Below are 20,943 nucleotides of genomic sequence, written 5' to 3'. Positions count from 1 at the left end.
CCCACTTCTTTTTAACACCCACTGCACGCCCAACCTACCTGGAAAGGGGTCTGTCTTTGAACTGCCTTTCCCAAGGTTTCTTCCATTTTTTTCCTACATACTACTAAATTTCTCAATGAAAAATCCAACCAGATTTGTTAAGATTGTACAAATAATGACCTTGGATTTGAACTTGAGACTTGCTACTGTCCAAACCACTGCCCCACTGTAATGCTTGTTTACTTATAGTTCACCACAATTATGGATATTACAGGAGCTTGCCAATTACCATACTGTACTTGCATTAATACTGATTCATATTTAAACATTCTACTAATTTCTTTGTACATACTGCACAGTGTATTTCATTGAACGTTATTTTGTTTTAACTATATTAGAAAAGAAATGCATTGCCTCAAGTTGTAAATTAATAATAAATTGATTAAATGGCAGGAGTTACAGTAAGCATACTGCGTTTTCTGTAAAACATAAGTAAAATGTATTTTGACCGATTGTTAAAAAAAAATGTAGCATATATTTAGCATTTTGCAAAGACGAATCTCCCGCTTTGAAACAAGAATGCGACAATGGAAAGTATCGGAGTTTTTAAGCCTGTGTTTTGTATGGAGATATTGAAGCCACTCAGTAAGAACATGCAAGTATTTACCTGCTTTGGAAATCTCGGCTACCTATCAATTAAACCGAGGAACACCCCTCTGTTTTCTGGAAAAGAAGAAAAACAAAAAGCTCAGAGATAAACAAGACTGCCTGCCACCTGAAAAATTAAAAGCAAGGCTGTCCGACTCGGAGCCACCCACGCGAGCGCGTTTCTCTCCTTTACATGCGCGTCCCCGAAAGCGTAAGCAGGAACAGCAGTTTGTGGTGACGGATGCGCGCGCAGCGAGGGAACTTGGGGAGGCAGGGTTTCCAAACACGGACGTTCATGCAACACAGAATCGAAAAAACTTCACGGGGATATAGTAGCGACGTGACGGAAAGGCCAAACCCCAAGGAGACGAATAACGGTAAGTAAGTGAAGTTGATCAAGTATGTATTGTCAAGCGACACCTCAGGAGACTTCGTGGGTGGAAGACTTCGTGGGGTCAGTTACTTTGCCTGCGCCTGTTTTCAGTTCTTTTCCTTTTTGCACATAAAGGCGCCAGCAAAGAATAACGTTTCTGTATAATTATGATGAATGCAAAGTTTCTGAATGCACCAAGTTAATTTTATCGAAGCAAATGACGTTTCACTCGTGTTCTAAATAAAGGGAAAGATTTATTGTATAGCGTCTCACCTCGGACTTGTAGGATTGCCCTAGTGGGCTATCAAGTTTGTGTTTGTGTGTGTGTGTGTGTGTGTGTGTGTGTGTGTGTCTGTGTATGGTGCTTGGCAGCAGGGGGCGACTTCGAGTGGCTAACCAGCGAGACATCGTAGAGGCTGCGGAACCGGGCGTGGTCGCGGGGTGCTGTGCTGTGCAGTGCAGTCAAGCAGGTACATCAAACCTGCTGTTCAGGGGCCACGGCCCAGCACACATCTGCATTCCTGTATTCTTTTTAGATGTTTTCTCACCGACCAAGACAGATCTTTTGCTCACTTTTTATTTCGGATGTAACATAAAAATTTGGGCTGATAAGGATTCACCTGGATACTTACCTGCTTATCCGTTTTAAACGTGTACTCCTACGCATTTCTTGCCCGAAACCTGTGTAGGTGCACGAGTACACCTTTAGTGTCAAGAGAAAATGTGTGTGCCTAGCCACTTAATACTACTTTAAGATTTACTGTAAGGCATACCATGCACATCAAGTTTTTTTTAAAAAGGACTTAAGGCCCTCTTTTATTGGGAACAGGTTATTTCCAAACAGATGATTTTGTTTTATGCAGCATTGTCACTGATGCAAAAGCTACATAGTATTTCCTTAAGCAGGGGCATCTAAATTTGTTAAAATTTCCATGTTAATCTGTAATGACTTCTGCAAACAAATAAGCCTTGTCTGGTGATCCAACCTTCGTTCCCCTTAGGATGGGAGTCGTGCCTGTCACTTTGAATCTTTGCTGGAAGAGCTGGCTGGTTTTTAGACCTTTTCTCTGTGTTTGTTGGGCAAATTATTCATCAAAGACAGTTAGGAAGGAAAGATAAATATATGAAGGAATTGGCTTTGGATTCACATTTCAATGTATGACCATACTGCAGTGCCAAGGGGAAAGGCTTATTTAGGTGTGGAGTGTGTTTCAAATCAGCTATGTATTCTGCCCATGCAGCACTTCTCTGAGGTGTGTTACAGTATGTCAGTGAAACATCATTCTGTAATAAGCTAGGGACAAGAAACACTTAACCCATGTTTGCTCATTCAACCTGTGCAGTGTCAGGCATGGTGCAATTTGAATTATAAGCACATAATGAAAGCGTATATAATCATGCTGTTTTCGTTCCTCATAATTGAGGTCAAGTATGTAATTACAAGTATTCTGATTTAAAAAAATACCAGACAGTAAATAATAGGCTATTTTTTAGTCACTGTTATAGCTCTGCTTGCTAATTTATTCACTGTTACACAGTATCTATGTTCTGTAGTATTTGTATTTCTTTCTGTAAATGGTTTGTTTCCTTGCTATTCCCAGCACACAACTGTCTTCTGTTCAGGGCATAACATATGCTACCTTAAAAAGATACCCTGTATTATTAAAGACTTCAGCCATTCTGCATGATATCTTTCATTCTTTTCTGTGTTCTCACAAACTATACAAGACATTTATGCATCATAAGTTTACACAACAGCTACTAATACTGACACTCCCATATTTGTGTGTGTGTGTGTGTGTATATGTATATATATATATAATTCGTTATATAAGGCACCAAGAATGCTAACCCATTATTTTTAAATAAAATCAAAGGTATGCACATTGAAAAAGAAAAGAAAAGAAACATGATGATGCGAGTCTCCAGAATAACACTGATTTAAAATAATATTGCTTCCGGTGATAAAGGTTTTTGGCAGGAAGAGTTGGGTCCAGGTGGGTGGAAGCAGGAAGTGACATCAGAGGGGTCATGGTTGTCAGTCTTCTGGTCTGCAGAGAAAGGAAGAGAAAAGTCATTAGTCAACAGCTTCCTCTTGCTTTCTGAGGTAGATTACAGTTATCAAAGCCCTTAAACTGTCCCCTATGCACATATGTGTGACAGGACACCCCCACCACAGCCCAGACCTGTCGTGTCAGGTGTTATGAACCATAATGTCATGAACCCAAGACAGAGCATCAGTGTTGGTGGAGAGAGCTTTGACAATGAATGCCTATGAACCAAAATGGTTACAGATCCAATAATCTCCAGGTTACACAAGGATTTGACTCCTTATGAAGTGCCATACACTGTAGGGGTGCATGGTCCGTCACCAGAGTGAATTCATGTCCTAGGAGCCAGTAACAGAACTGGTTAATAGCCCATTTAATTTCCAAGGCTTCCCTGTCCACCACCGCATACCTGGTCTCCTGAACCAGTAGTTTCCGGCTCATGAACATGATGGGGTGTTCAACACCAGTAATGTTTTGGCTCAGCACAGCACTGAGTCCTGTGTCTGAAGCGTTGCTCTGTAAAATAAAATGAGAAGAAAAGGCAGGAGTAATTAACACTGGTGCTGATGTAAGGGCCTGTTTTAAATCACGGAATGTAGCCTTTGTTTTAGCATCCCATACCACTGTGTTAAGAGCCACCATTTTTTGTGGCGTCTGACAAGGGAGCTGCTCTCTCAGAAAACTGGAGAACAAACCAGCGTTAGTAACCAGTTATTCCTAAGAAAGCCTGCACCTGTTTCTTGTTCTTTGGATGGGGCCAATTCACGATGGCATCTACTTTGGCACATTGTGGACAAAAAAAAACTTAGCCTCAGTCAATCCAAAGAAGCACTTCTTCAGGTTGATATGTAGGCCGGCTTCGCTAAGTGTCAGGAGCACTGTGCAATCCTGCCACACGTGTTCCTCCTAGGTGTGGGAATAGATGATGATGCCATCCAAGTAGGCAGCACTATAGTTATTGTGGTGTCGTAATAGTCTCTCAACCAGACACTGGAAAGTCTCAAGTGCCTCATATAACCTATATGGGAGAACATGATACCACTAATGGCCGCTAGGGGTGCTGAATTAATCGTGGCTGATTCCATTAAGTGAATTTGATAGTACCTTTTCGTCATGTCAAATGTGGTCAAACATTGAGTCTTAAGAAGTCAGTCGAGTAGATCGTCCACCTCCAGCATTGGATAGGCATTTAATTGGGAGATTTGATTGAGGCTATGGAAGTCATTGAAAAAATGACTATCAGGCAATGGGACCAGGACTAAAACTTTCCTCAATAACACCAAGGTCCAGTATCCTTCTGATCTCGAGCTCCACTTCCACTCTTTTTGCTTCTGTTAGGCGATATTGGCGTTCTCTGACAATAACCCCAGGCTCAGTAATGATGTTGTGTACAATCGGGGAAGTTCTTCCGGTTGCTTATTCACCAGTTCTGGGATAGACAAGGTAGCTGCTTCAAGCTCTTGTTGCTGAGTGGATGTCAAATTAGGTCTGAAATTAAGGGTGTTGTTTTGAGTGAAGTAGGAATGAGGCTGCCCGAAGTAAGGATCAGGGTCCCTGACCTCCCACGGTTTCAGCAGATTTCACATGGTACAGTCGTTCAGCTGGTCGTCAGTTAGGTTGGTTTACTAAACCTACTTAATTTCATATGGGCCTTACCAATGTGCCAATAATCTGAAATAGGTAGTGGGAATCAAGACCATGACTTGAACTCTGGGCTGGAATTCCTGAAGTGTCGTGCCACGGTCATAATTGAGAGCCTGGGCTGATTGCACACAATCCATATTTTCTTTTAGGACTGGCCAATTTTGCATCACATAATTGTGCATTATATTCAAAAAATATTTAGTGGAGTGAAGTGCTTCTCCTTCACATCCTTTTTTTAAATTGTTCAGTAGTTGCAGAGGTTGTCATCTATATTGCAACTCAAATGGGGAGCAACCTGAGGAGGCTTGTGGAACCTCCCAAGATAAGCGAAAAGTACGAGGGGGAGTAGCGGATCCCAGTTCCTCCCATCCTTGTTGACCACCTTGCAAAAACATTTGTTTCAGTGTTTGATTGAACTGCTCCACTAAACTGTTAGTTAGAGAAATGTATACTGAGGTTTTTAGGTGCTTAATACGGAGTAACTTAGCAACTTTTCCGAGGTGAAGGGTGTCTCTTGGTCCATAAGGACTTCTTTAGGGATGCCAACATGCGCAAAGACCCGTACCAACTCCCGTGCAATATTTTTGGAGCTGGCAAGTCTCAGGAGAGTTACCTAAGGATAATGCGTAACAGAGTGCTCTAGGGGTCCTATAATATCGACTCCTATTCACTAAATGGGATGTCGATGAGTGGGACAGGCATGAGAGAAGCACTGTCCTTCCTTGGAATCTGCTGCAGTTGACATTTCGGACAGGAAGCACAAATGGGGTGGACCTCCTCGTTTGTGCCTGGCTAATAAAATTGGAATTTAATCCGCTCCATAGTCTTCTTGGTCCCCAGATAGGCACCTAGCAGGTGGGTGTGAGATAGTTCACAAACCACAGGAAGGCTCACGGGACTAGCAACAATGACCGTACCTTGCCCTCATATTCTTCTACATGATACACTAGGTTATTATTAATCACAAAGTGGGGCCCCAGTGGCATGGCATAGGGTGTGTGTTGGCCATTAATTAATCAGAACAACTGCATTTATGGCAAACTTAAGGGAATCATCATTCCACTGTTCTCTTTTGAACGAGGCCGGAGTTTGCCTAAATTGAAAATGTGAAGTAGCAAGTGGATCTGGACAGACCTCAGTGGGCAGAGTGACGTCTTGAGATGCCTCGCTGTTAGTCTCCATAGAAATGTCGGCACGAGACAGCGTTACGTCACTCGTGTTGTACTGAGTTGCCATGTGATCACGCACCACATTTTTGTTTTTTCTTGGGCTTTACCAACTATTTTATAATCTTTATTTTAACTAGAAGGTGCGCAAGCAACACCCATTACAAGTTGAGTGAACCAAATTATGTGAACAGCCAAGTATACCTCACTGCAGCCTGTGGATTCAGCTCCATCTGTTTGGCAGGCTGCCATGAGGATAGTCACTGAATGAAGTATCAATTGAGAGAATGACAAGAGATTGTGCTTGCATGTCACCAATGTCCAGGACAACACCAAATGTCCATCTGTGCTCAGTTTTGCAGGCTGGAGTGAGATGTATTTCTAATAACTACAAAGATAATCTGGTATTAACACTAGTAGCATGCATTTGAAAATCATTCCAAACTCCGTCTTTGTAATCATGAAGATTCAACTTCTTTGTGGTTTATACAATGAAAAAGAATATTAAAAGATGTACTCCATCTACGTGATTTTACACAAAGCTGTTGTTCATAATATAAAGGTATATTGGCTTGTATTTATGCATATGAATATACTATCATTCAGGTTTCTTGCATTGCTAACCATACCCGCTGTCTGATCTTATGATCAGGTGGAACTTTGGGATTTTGCATAGACTGATTCTTTAACAGAGGTATTGGTTTGGCCAAAACTATCTTAAAATTGATCAGAACTATGAAAGGCTGGGAATAGCAGAAGAAGTTGAAGGGGTGATCATCACTGAGGTTGGTAACCAAACTAAAACTCAAAATGAATTATTCCTCTGGAATACATTTGGTGAATATGCCAACAGTATTCCATCCATCCATCCATTATCCAACCCGCTATATCCTAACTACAGTGTCACGGGGGTCTGCTGGAGCCAGTCCCAGCCAACACAGGGCACAAGGCAGGAAACAAACTCCGGGCAGGGCGCCAGCCCACCGCAGCAAGAGTATTCCTCAAGGGATAATTTATAGTTCCGTTTAAAATGACTTTATGTGGCACTATAAATATATCTCTGAATTTTGTGTGATTCATTTGGACTATCCATATCCAGAGGGTATATTCACCTTTAAATTTATTCTGAAATAATTTATGAACTCCTTCAAAAAAGATCTTCACAGGGTTGTGTTGATGATAAAAAAAATTTTGAGTTTCCATTTACATTATATCTAGCCAATGCACAAAAGCAGTTAGAATGGCAATATATTTTCAGTTATATTGTAATAACTACAATATTAGTACCACACTACTAAGGATAAATCAAAGGATTTTGTGCTCAGCTTGTATGATGAGCTACTGATACCACATTTGGAGTATGATGTACAGTTCTTGTCTACATGCTATAAAATTATATGGCAGTTCAGGTGCATCCTAGTACTCATGGGCACGACCTGCTTTGAGATGCTCAGGAAATGTAACTTCTTTAATCCTGAAGTGAAGGGGTTTGAAGACTTAATCTAGGTTTTCAGAATTCTTAAAGAATGACGATGATGGAAATTAAGGGAAAGTACATTTAAGATGATGATGGAAATTAAGGGAAAGTACATTTAAGATGGATGCCAGAAAGTATTTCTTTACACAAGTGTTGTGGGAATTATCTATACTGATATTATTGCTTCACATGGCCAAAACTGAATGTGTCAAAATGACTTTAATGAAGCACAGTGAGTTGTCTTTTAAAATAAAGTCGAGTTTTGAAGGTCCCTAAAGTACTACTGGGGACCACACCCCTTGGAAACTTATTTCATGTCCGTATTGCTCCTTGTGTGAAGAAAACTTTCTTACATTTGTGTGAAATCTACTCTTGACCAGTTTTCATCTGTGTCCAAGTGTCTTTGAAGAATTCATTTTAAAGTTAACAGCTTGGATACACCATAATAATTACCTTCATAATTTTAAACAATTCAAACATGTCACTTTTTAATCTGTTTCCTTAAACTGAAAAGGTTCAACTCCTACAATCTTTTTTCTATCTCATACCTTTGAATCCCTGAATCAGCCAAGTCACACTCTTCTGTACTTTCTCTAGTGTCATTACATCTATTTTGCAGCCTAGAGACCACAACTGTACATAGTACTACAGATGAGGCCTCACAGATGTGTTATATAGCTTAAGTATAACATCCCTTGATTTGTTCTTTGCACATTGGACTATTTAACCCAATATACTTCTTCTTAATGGCTTCTGTACCCTACATGGATGTAGACAGCGATGAGTCCACTACAACTTCTAAGTCCTTCTCATAATGTTTACTTTCAACTTTTAAACCTTTTTTGTGCACTCAAACCATTATTTTTACTTTCTATGTGTATTATGTTAAATTTATTTACTGCCATAAATCTACTCAAGCTGGTATTCTGCCAATGTCCCTTCATAATGATTTGGCTGATTCTACATTACCCACCATTGCACCAAGTTTATTGTCATATGCAGACTTAAATAATCCGTTATTCTTATTATCATCATGTGTTCCTGTTTGATCAAATGCTTTTTTGCTTCCTCATATAATTCCAGCATATTAGCGAAATACATTTCTCGCCATCAAAGCCCATGTTGACTGTTCACAAGTACACCTATGATGGTAAATCTTTTCCTTAATAATTGCTTATATTTTTTTACCTATGCATTCTTAGTTTACTGGCCTTATGGATCAGTGCAGTCTCCTGTTGGGATGACATTTGCTATCTTTCAGTCTTAAAGAACTTTCCCAATGTGCAGTGATATCTGAATAATACACATCAAAGGTTTGTTTATGTACTGACTAACCTCCTGAAGTACTCTAGGATAGATATTATCTATTTATTTTATTTTAGCCTTTTTAATGTAAGCACAACTTCCTGCTCTACAACTTGAAAAACTCTAATTATCTTCATAGTAGGCACCGTAACTCTTGGAAGTTACAGTGAAAACTTTGGATAAATGGGAATTTAGAGCTTTTGCTATTTCACTTTTAATATGTTGTTGCTTGTCATTAACATTTCTAATACGCTTCATATCCTCCTTGACTGTTCTTTTATTGCTGAAATTGATAGTCTCTTTGGGTCCTCTCTAACCCTTTCTACAATATATTTCTATGCCAATCTCCTTGAGCTTCCCTATCATCATTTTGAACCACTGCTCTCATGCTATCATAAGCCCTGTAGTTAGCACTGGAGTAATGTGTGCGTCGCATCGTATATAGTTGTTTTATGCCTTACAATTTCTGCTTTCCTGCTTATTTATCCCATGCAGACTTCTGTGATTTCTAGCTACTTCTAAATTTCAGGATGATTTTGTCCTGTGTTGTACATAAAACACTTTTAAACCTGCTCCAAAGATGACTCCACAATTAAGTTTGTCCTATATACTCAACATTGGACCTAAAGTTAAACTGGGTAGTTTTTATTTTTGAATAGGCACTAAACCATAACACTGTGAAATGTGTTATATTATGGTCCTAGTTGTTTGATCATCTGTATACCCTGAATTCTAACCTGATAAGTGTAGTTTTATAAGTTTAGACAAGCATCTCCTCAGTGGTTTTCTAACGTACTGTGTAAATAAGTAGTACTGATTTTGGTATAAACTTATGCTATTTTTAAATGTTGTCCTGTGTAATATTTGGGAAATGAAAGTCACTAATGAGTATAATATCCTCTCTAAACTTGATTTTTTAATTATAATAGAAAGTTGCATATTAAAGCATTTATCTGCATTGGGGTTAGTGCATAACATGCCAATGTCAAGCTACTCTCTGTAATGATTTCTAATTGAATCCAAATATCAAGGCTAAGATGTGAAACCCTGTGGAGTTTGCTTTGCTGTGCGTTTGGTAAAATCATGAAAATATTTGCGAACTTTGCCGAATTCTGCAAAATGCAATAAAGTCAGTTTAAAGGAGGACCTGAACTATTTTTGAGGGGATTATAATAGTGCAATGGTGTTTAAAGTGTCCCTGAGGACTAGAGAAGCATTTGCCAATAATATTTTACTGATTATTGTGGCCACAAATGGGATCTGAGTTGTAAAGCAGCAGTGCTCTTACTGTGACACTGTGGTTCAAACAACAAAAGACGTAAATGGAATGATAGCCACTAACAAAATATAACAAATGACCACAAAATAGCAGTAAGTGAAAAAATATACATGTCAATGCTCTCAAAGAGTTCCAGTCTTAGGGAACACATGCAACGAAACAAGCTTATTCAATACTTTAAGGTCCTGGAACTGGGTGTTGCTGAAATGTCTTTTTTGTTTTTGATCATTTTTCTCCCATAACGAAGACGGGTGACATCAGCAAATCCGCAATGGTCTGACACTACTAATAAGAAGTAACAGTGATTGATTTATAACTAATTGGTTTATTTTAAAGTAATGTGGAGTACTATGCGCGAGGCTCATAGCTGAATTGAATTGCGGAACATCTGAAAAAAAACAACAAAAACGATCTGCCTATAAGTATAAAATATTTTTGTTTTCTGCTGTAAACCTGCTGACAGATTACTTATTGCAGCTCATGTATAATAATTAGTGTATCTCACTGTTCAATGTACAGTATATCTGTACAGTACTGCATTGGCATCTCGGTGAGGCTATAGCGTCACACCGCATTCACACCTCAGAGTGGGAGGAGGGTCACATTTGCCCTCAATCAAGCCAATATAAGAGGAGCAAAAAAAGAACAGAGAAACAGAAAAGGGAGACGGAAGTTAAAGTTAGAGATAAACAAAGAAAGAGCAAGAAGCAGGATCAGGAGAGCCCATGTAAAAGAACAATGGAAGTAGGTGGTCGGGAGTGAGCCTCAGGGAGAGGAACCTGGGGCTGAAGAAGAGTCGCTCCTATTGAACGATGCTGGGGGGTGAATAGGAGCAACCCATTAGCAGTGTCTCCCATGTATGCCAAAGGACTTGCAGTGGGAGATGTGTGTGTGGCTCTGCACAAATGGCAAAAGCCTGGCAATAGGGACCTGAGCCAGGAATTTAAGGCAGATTACACCTGTCGGTTGGGTGTCTCCTCTGCTGCAAGATCTCGTGTGTGGTAAGCAGAGCAGGCATCAGTTTTAGAAGGAAGAATTGGGGCTCATTACTTTTAAAGGAAGAAAGAACTGTCACTGGATTTTAACCTTATTTTATCTATTTGAATTTGGAATTTTTAACTTCACCATTTTCACTGGTTTTATAAATTATGTATTTATTGAAAATTTTGATGAACTGTTCTTTCCAAACACTGTTAGATTTTTGATTGTTTTTAATAAAAACACTTGAAACCTTTTTGTACCTACCCCTTGCTGCATGTGTGTGTCCTCATTTGCCTGGCTCATCTTGGTTCATGACAATCTATGGTTTGGGATCAAGGTGCACCTGGATGTAGCATGGAGCCAACCTGGACCATCACACAGTTTAAGGTAAATAATCTATAATAAAAACAGTATCTTGGTGAAGATTAAAATCTAAATAAATACTAAAAAAAAAAACAAAGATTAAAACACAGTCAGGATCCATTCATTAAAACCACAAGCCTCAATGCATCTTTTTATATTCTTTGCCTCCACTGCCCACCATCACAGTCTGCTCCATAGCAGCAGTTGCCCACTGGCCTGCAACCATCCTGACTTGCCTCCTGATTTCACCTCCAAACTTTCTTTTAACACCATCCCAGTGTGTGTTTCTTCCTTGTCTCCCCAGCTCATCCTTCATGGGTCTTGCAGCCGGGCTGAGATGCTGGCAGCTAAAGTTTCTCTCTCTAGCTCTTGTCCCAACCACCTCAAGTCAGTATGTTGGTCCATCAAGACCCCTGGAGATCGCACCCGCTCCTCCAGAATATTCAGCAGGAGCAACCCACACCTTGATCCCTTTTGCGCTGTTCTTCTCACTCCCTCATGGGGCCAAAGACCACTCTGCCTTCCTTCAACCGTTCTAGCTCAAACTCCAGAATCTTTCTTCCTTTTTCTAAAATCTTGTTACATCCCATGGAAAATAGTTGGTTGTGTCTGTAAGTGAATGCAAAATAGCCAATATACTTATTAAGCACTCGGGTGATGCACCACTATGGTACTACACCCACTGAGCCTTAACATGCTATTAAGACCCTATATTTTTCATCATAGTCCTATTCTTCATTTAAAAACGTAGTAGGCACCATTTAGGTCTAAACCTACATCACCTATCCCACAATTATCTTTAGTAAAGAAAAGTTTATTGAAGGTAGTTATAAAGGATGAAAGATATTAAATAAAACAATACTGTTCCTAACATTTTTCTAGAAACGAGCAACAATGTAATGACATGCCAGCTGTAGATTTTACTGTATACCTTTGGTAGTGTTTTTGTTTTTGTAATTCTTGTTTTTAGTAGGCAACATTTTCCCATCTCTCATGAAACAAATCAAAGTGGCCACATTACAGTGAAACAGCATGAGGGTAATTAGTACAAGCTGTTTACAGTGGCATTCAACCAATGAAGTAAAGAGTTAAAACCATTTTAACTCCGATATCACTTAGTTTTAGCATCTAAATGTCTTTGCTTTCTAAACATTACCTACTACACTGTTTCTCAACTTCTGGGAGGACTGCAGCCTAGTGGGTTGTGAGTTGCTGTTGTTCATAATGGTAGTGGGTTAGTGCTCCAATGATCACGCTGAATTACTCTCACACTCTGACAATCCTGCTCGATTCACCAAGAGTAGGTAACCAAATCGATGCGAGAGAGCATGGAATGGAGTGATAGGGAATCATTACAAAACAGGGTCTGCATAACTGTGGAGCAATTACGTGGTCAAGGAGACTGGTTAAAGTGACACATTTGTTGGAACACTGACACATTGTTTACTATAACTGGTGCAAAGTTTGTAATAAGCTTAACTCTCTTAATAAATTTTAAAATGACAAATACATTTTATGTATGTTGTATTATCTTTTTTTTTTTTTTTTTTTTTGAGCCACCAATCTGGCCATTCCATTCTTTGCAGTGTAGCCTGCAATAAATTGAGAATATCCAAAATTGATAATCCTGGGTTCATATCCCTCCAATGCTTCTGACCTCCAATGTCCCAATTAGTCCTGATGATTTAGGCAGTCATGGAGCATGGCAAGTGTAATAACTGTGGTTATAAAACATGAAACTTGTCTTTATCTTAAGTCCAAGTCAAGTCACAAGTTATCAATAAGTCTAATCTTTTTTTTTTAATATTGTTAAGAAAGTCACTAAAATTGAGTCTTCAGTTCTACTTGAGTCAAGTCTTTCAAAAGCTCTTAAGGTAATATTTTAGCTTAGTTATGTCAAAGTCATCTGAGGCTGACATAGACCTAATGGCTAGAAATGATTAGGTGGATTGTATACGGACGGGAATTGGCTAAAGCGTGACACAATCAAAAAACTCACATCTGAAGTCTACATTCTACAGCTCACAGGATGTTACACTGCTTTCCATTGTTCTTTCAGATTAACTCTAATAACTGAAACTTGAATGAGGAAAAAATCCTGACTACTTTGCTTTTTGCATGCACATATTATGAAAGATACAGAGTTGGTATAATGCATGCCATGTACTGAAATAAAATAAATCGCAAACTTTTGGGAAATGTAAATATTTGTCATGTAGCATATTTTAGCAAAGACTTGTGCCAACACAGGCAGTACCGAATATAAAATAGCAAAGAAATAATCACAGCACACTTAAATACACTAAGACAATACAATATCATTAGGAAGAACAATTTACTCAGTGATTAAATTGTGTTTTTCTAGTCCCTTAAACATTGTGCATTCTTTTTTTTTGTATGTATACAAGCTAAAATCTAAACCCATATTCTTGGAGCTGTCAGATGGCAGTAGTGGGAAATACACCACCATGTCCCCTATAAATATTTCTATTTTTTGTAACTAGATAAGAATCTATACACTCATCAATTTGTTAAATACATTTTTGGTAAGTTCAGGAGGGTTGTCTGTTAAACATGGTGCATGGAGTTATGACCTTCAGTTGAACATTACTGTATATGGCATTTGAACTTTTAATGGTTTTCCATTCCGAGTAGATTATGGGAACCATCCTTGCCTGTCCTATCCATAAGGTGGAATGTCTTTTCAAGCTTTTAATTATCTCAAATCAACTTTCCTAAAACAAACCCATTTTTTGTATTTCAAACAGTTTGCTTTGTTGTTGTGTGGAATTGCAAGAAACTCTCTTTTGGGAGATCAAAAGTTGTCAGAGTTGTGCATGATGGAACTAGATTAAGCAGACTTGGATGGATGATTTTCTTTTTTTGTTCCATGACTATTGAGAAGTCACTTGTCTCAGCAACTATTTAAATTCATTCCTCTTTTATGATTTTTTTAGTTTTCATAAGCAGCAAATGTTGATACTGAGGTATTCTGCCTTAAAGTAAAGGCTTGTTTTTCTAGAAGGAAATACACTAGAGTTCGTATGAGTTCTGGAAAGTCATGAAAGTTTAACAAGCCAAAATCCAGTACTGAAATATACTTGAAATTCTAAAACAATAAAATAATACTTAAAAGTAATGAAAAATATTAAAGTGAATTTCAATAATCAGATATCATGAGATAAAATATCAGATATGTTGTAAACAAAACACCCACATCTCACATTAGTATCACATTTAATGACCTTGTGCATTAATATCAACTTGCGTTGTAAGTAAGTAAGTAAGTAAGTAAGTAATAGCAAGGTAAATTACATTGTGTCTATTAGATGTGTCACTGTAATTTATTGAGCAGGCAAAATTCCAGAAGATTGCATGTATAAATTGAAGTGGTTAGAAAACATTGATTACAAAGATTAGCTTCAACAAGACAAATCAGACAAGCATATGGCTGGGTGCTGTTACTATATGAAGAAGTGTGACTTTGGAAATATGGGTTAATCTTCTTTCAAAAGCCATATTAAAGGAAGTAAACATTGTGAACTGAAGAAAATCGAAGGAAGCCTATAATTCTGTTCAGAATTTTTTTTTAAACCTTTTGCAGGGCTATTCTCACTTCTGACCGCCACACCAGCAAGCTGTTCAGATCCAGTGGACTAGCCTCAGGTAGTGTTAGTGAGAGCTCTAGTCGGGCTAGTGATATTTCTACTATATCGCCATCTTTGTCTTCATAGGTGACTAAAAGTGAATGCCTAAAACCTGAAATCCTCTGGGTGTTAAATGAGATGGACAAGCATTATTCATACAAGTCAAGGTGAAATGGGTAACCATTTTCAGAAAATGTTTCCTGATAGTGACATCACAGAGAGTCAAATAGTGTGCATGGATTTCCTTTCCATGTTATACCTCATACTTTTCATCTGCAACAATTTACTATCTAAAATATTGCACAAAAAAATTTTATGATCGTTTTCCTAATTGATATTGATTTGCTAGCACCCCAACACAGTAAAATTTCTGTATTTTTACTGGTGCTTTAAAGTGTTTCATTTATAAACTACACTCGAGCAAAGCATGCTTTATTCATGATTTATTTGTATCTTTTGCTTGCACACACCAACGTGTTGGCACAAGCTGGCTCTATGCCCAATAGATGTATAATGGCATATTTGTTATATAGAAAATTATGTATCTTTTTTTTTATTATTTTAAAGGTGACAGCCCTGCCTAGAACTGTACAGTATACATAGTGCATAACTGCACTATTACTCTCTGTAAATAGTGTGGGCTTCAATGTCAGTTTTTTTAAGTAGTCAGCCATTTAAAATAGGCCACATTTTTTTAATTCATATTTGTTCTTCATATGTGTGCATGTAATTTTACTGTGGATATTGTGTACTGGAGTGTAGCCCTGGATTCTTGTGCTGGTTGATAGATAGATAGATAGATACTTTATTAATCCCGATGGGAAATTCACAAAAAAGTCATAAAGTCATAAAGTACTGGAAAAGTCATAAAAAATCGTGGAATTTGAAATGTCCCTGTGCAAATCCTGATGCAGTACTTTCAGTACAAAGCAAAAAATTCCCTCCTGTGGACCTTACTTATATTTTAATGAAATCTACATATCCATTTGCGGTGTTTTTTCATTTGCAAGGCTGATATAGTAATTTGTTTATTTTTCAATTTTTAAAACAAATAACAATGTTATAAATAAGTATAATTAGGAAATTGCATTAAAATAGATAAAAAATTTATACTTCCCAATTTTTTGTCTTTTTTAAAGAATTATAGTAATTAATTACATGTGTAAGTAATTCTATTTTTTTGCATTTTTAATGTATGTTTTTCAAACACTATAGCTGATAGTTTAGTTATTCATATGCCTAAGTAAGAGTAGTGAGAGAGAAAAGGGACCAGAAAATAAAATTATTTAGCCTGCTGAGTTGAATTAGGATGCAGGAGCCCGTCCTGATAGCACTTGTTACAATGCAGTACCTAGCTCTGTAAGGAGTCCATTGCAAGGCCCACTCACACACACACACACACAAACTGTTATATGGTCAATTTAGAATTTCTAGTTAACCTAACCTGCACATTTTTGGAATGTGGGAGGAAAACCAGACTGCCTGGAGAAAAACACACATAGAACAGTTAAAATGGGCAGATTCCGTATGGACAACAACAGGGTATGGGATTCGAAGCTAGGATGTTGCATAAATAAGGCAGAAGCGCTAATGATTGTGCCACCTATCAGAAAATTAAAAGATTTATTATTTTTTATTAGATGTACAGTAATCCCTCACCTATCGCGGGGGTTATGTTCCAGAGCCCCCCGCGATAGGTGAAAATCCGCGAAGTAGCGACCTATATTTATTTTATTATTTATACATATTTTAAGGCTTTATAAACCCTTCTCACACTCTTATAAACTTTTCTCACTCTCTTGTTAACCTTTCCCACACTCTTATAAACACTTCCTATGCTCTTAAACACTTTCTGCATTCTTAAACACTGCAGACCAACACTGCACACTGCACGCAGCGATCAGATGTCGATGTGTCTGCACTCGCTTTGTGAAGGGGGCAGCTGAACTCTCAGCAGAGCAGAAATGGACTTTGTGCTGCTTCTGCCAAAATGCCTGCTTGTCGCTCTGCACGTTCGGAAGGATGAGGAGGAGTGGGGGGTGTGTGAGGGCTGAACGCACGTTCGCTCAAACCCCCATCCCCGGAGGCGGAGTACGCTCGTGCCACTTCGCATTGTCAAGGGGGTGGGGAGCTGAATGGATGCTAAGGAGAAGTGGACTTTGTTCTGGCTTTGTGCTGCTTGTCGCTCTGCCTGTCAATAATTTAAAAGCCAGTACATCACCAATTTTCCTGTCTCACTGTCTTGTCTTGTGTGAAGTTAAAATGTTTTATAATAGTGAGATGTTACTCATATCCTTAGCCTGACATCCACATATCATATATGTTAACAAAGTGTGTTTTATAAGTTTACATGTGTTTAAAGCATGTGGGATAGGTATTTGAAGGCTTAAACTATAAAAATGTTTATTTATATGGTCTTTCTATATCGCGGATTTTCTCCTGTTGCTGATGGGTCTGGAACATAACTTCCGCGATAGGCGGGCAATCACTTGTATTTAAAAACCCGCGAAGTCGTGAATCCGCGAAAAGTGAACCACAAAGTAGCGAGGGATTACTGTAATGGTTACTAATGGTAATATGTTTTTGGAAAATAGTTTAAAGACAAAAAAATTGAAAATAGAGGTGAGTCATAACTAAATAAATCAAGTAATACTGTAGTTAACTATTTATCTTTAGAAAGCTGTGAACTAAGATATAATGTCCTTAAATAATGTAGCCAGACAGAGATGTGTGTTTTTTATTATTTATTTATTTATTTATTTATTATAAATTGGGGTAAAATAAATATTTCAAGAGCATAATATAGCCTATTTTTGGACTGCAGATTAACCAAAGGGTTTTGTGTGTGTTGTGTAAAATGTCATCTGCTTATAGTCTTTATTCAATGAGAGACACAACTATGAGTTTCAGCATTTGTAAGTATTAGCAATTGATACGTGGAATGCATCTGCTGGGTTAATTACTGACTTTAGTCAAAGAGCAGACATTTTAGTTGTCTTCTACTTACAGTTCTTCATTTGTTTGCTTCAGTTTCAGTACTTGCTGGCTTTTAGTGGATAGATGCCCACCTCTATGAAAATTGCATGCATTATGTGTTTTAGAAATGTTCTGCTCCTTAGAGTTTCACATTTGGTGTTTGGGGTAGTTCATTAAAATTATGAGAATGGCTGTAATTGTACTTATAAATAGTGTAAAACTGAAGACGAGGCATCAGTCTTGAGCACTGAGCAATTACCAAGGTGGCAATACTGGTATATATGAAATATTCTAGACAGGATAGACTATGAAGAAAGAAAGTCCTGTGCCTTCTGTAGATAAGAATCTAATTTTACTACATGAAACAGATATGTCTCTATGGATTTTTCTTTTTAAGAAATCATTTTTTTTCCTCTCACTTCTCTAAGATGTGGGTGTTAGTGTTAGGTTAATCTGACTGCCTAAAATAACCTGTTATATGTGAACTAGTAGTCTTCCAACTTTTTGTAATCCAGAACTGACTAATGAAGGTTTGATATAGGATTCAATTAATTGTATTCTTTAGTCCTTTCTGTCTTGTTACAGTGAATAGTCAATATACTCCTTCATGCAGTATTTCATTCAAAAAGGGAGTCTCGGTTTTTGAAAAATACAGTAAGTTAATATGTCATATTATACGGAAACACTAGCTAATAGCGCAGAACACATTCTGTACTTAATGAAAATCCAAATCATTTGATTGAGATGGCTAATGATATATGAAAACGTTTGTACTGAATTGTCAGCTAGCAGATTACATACACTTCATTATGTTGAGAAGCATGCAGGACTGACTGATTAGTGTGATAGTGTCTTTATCATGGTCTTTGCATTAGGCATAATGTAGAAAAGCTCAATCTTCTGTCTCTTTTACTGGTACAACAGATGATAATGACCAGGTCCATGGTCTATATATTTTCCATGGCAAAATTTGCTTGAACCTTTGGTATAAAAATCTTCTGCAATGGACCTGATCTTTGCACCAAATCTCATATGGAATCCATCCATCCAGGGCTCAATATTTATGGGTACATCACAAACTCTGAAATGCTTGGCCAGGATGTTCATGAGCCAAAATGACGACAATTCAGATCTGACATATCTAAACTGTGTGCGTGTGTTTGCATGTATTCACCCTGCGATGAAATATCATTCTGTCCAGAGATTGTTCCTGACTTGCGACCTATGCTTACTGTGATAGGCTAAAGCTCCATGTGACCCTGCTCAGGATTAGGTTGGCTAAGCAAATGGTATGCTAAATAAAATATAAACCTGCCATGAAACATTTATGTACAGTATATACACTGTTACAGTATATATAATATATACTGGATATAAATCTGCGGGTCGAGGGGAGGGTGAAGTTTGACATCAGGAGTGGGGAGCCAGGCTAGTCCCTCCTCACCCGAGACAGACTCTGTTTGAATCTGTCTACCTCTGGCCACACTTTGTGGTGTACCTTGCCTCCACTTAGCTAGCGATACTTGTTTGTTTATTGATTTTTAATTTTATCCTGTTTCACTACTACGTGGGCAGAGCCGTAGGGGACAGCTAGTATATAATATGTATATGCCGTTTTATTTATACACACTGTTTGTTATGTTATAATATTTGAATTCCTATGATTGACTGTTCTGTAACATTATGACATGTGGGTAGAAATTATCCCTGAATCTACTGGTATGAAGGCAATGACCTTGTATTGTTCTCTAGAATGGATGATTAAGAAAAGTGGCTGCGCAGGACGGCTAAAATATAGAAGTTTGTATATTTCTCAGCATCACGATAGATTGTCAGCTAATCTCATTTAGAATAGATTAAATTAGTTAGAAAATCGTTCAAAATACATTTTTTAGAAACTTGAAACTGGTGTTTTGTAATATGCTTAGATTAATTTAAAGTGGTTCGGTCTCTCATACAGTAGCTATATTTCATTACATGTAATCCTCATATGTCGTATTGCAATTAAAATAAATACACATATAAAGTAAAGATTTGCAAACAGACAGTTCTGAAAGAGCATAACTTGCAAAAACAAAATGCTGTATAAAGAGGCTACTTTAAAACAGAACAAGTTTAATTTTGTTGACATAATTGCATAATTACCTGCACTATCTTCTGAAGTCCAGGAACTTGAGTTAATTCAAGTTCAGTCTCCATGTTGGATTTTCATTATTTCAATATGGCCTCTTCTCTGGGTACTGCATTTCAAAACAGTGCATGTTAGTTTATTTGGTGAATTTAAATTGGCCCAGAGTGAGTGAGCATGGATATGAGTATGTAGTGGGATAGTGCCTGTTACTGGATCCCATCTCAGTGTCCCAGTGTTGATGAATTTGTTTATGAATTTCCCCTTGGGATTAATAAAGTATCTATCTATCTATGAGATAACAGACTTGCTTAAGTGGATGTACTTAATTTTTCAGATTGTGTGACTTTTTATATATACAGTTTCTATACTAATTACTTTTTTCTTTCTTTATTGTAGGTGTACTCTTTCTTTTTATTTATTTGTGTTTATCCAATATTTGTTCTTGTCTGCTTCCACCTCTTCCTCCCTGTTGCATTCTGACACCCACATTTTCTGCTTTTTCTTACTATAAATTAGTACTTGCTTATCTCCCTTGTGTTTGTCTTTTTTCTGTTGTATTGATTCTGTCTTACCTGAGGGACTGACTGTCTCCTTCCTGGAAGACCATCAAGATGGAAGTGTTTGCTTCTGGAATGGCCGCTTATGTACAGAAGCGGCGTGATCGAGAAGAAGGCATTGGTGAAAATCACAATGCTGTTAAGTATTTAAACCAGGACTACGAGACTTTAAGAAATTACTGCCATCAAAACCGGACTCTTTTCTGTGATGATGCCTTCCCTGCACATCCCACTTCTCTAGGCTTCAAAGAAATGGGTCCTCGAAGTTCAAAGACACAGGGTGTGACCTGGAAGCGACCTACTGTGAGTATAATGGGACCAGTCATGTGGGAGAAAGATGCTTACATTCAGCTAGGAAAAAAGGAC

General features: G+C 37.9%; 1 protein-coding gene across 1 annotated transcript in view; it reads left to right on the top strand.

The window, feature by feature from the left end:
* Positions 1–806: 806 nt before the first annotated feature.
* Positions 807–20,943, top strand: part of LOC114657626 (calpain-1 catalytic subunit-like) — a 115,336-nt gene continuing 95,199 nt past the window's right edge. Inside the window, exons 1-2 of the mRNA XM_051930899.1 lie at positions 807–1,008; positions 20,417–20,880. Of these exons, the coding sequence (XP_051786859.1) occupies positions 20,632–20,880 (249 nt within the window). The 5' untranslated portion in view covers positions 807–1,008; positions 20,417–20,631. The remainder of the gene's footprint in view (positions 1,009–20,416; positions 20,881–20,943) is intronic.

The sequence above is a fragment of the Erpetoichthys calabaricus genome, chromosome 1, assembly GCF_900747795.2.
Source record: "Erpetoichthys calabaricus chromosome 1, fErpCal1.3, whole genome shotgun sequence".
Lineage (NCBI taxonomy): Eukaryota > Metazoa > Chordata > Cladistia > Polypteriformes > Polypteridae > Erpetoichthys > Erpetoichthys calabaricus.
The sequence above is the reverse complement of the archived record's forward strand: the minus strand, read 5'-3'. Positions and strand labels throughout refer to the sequence as shown.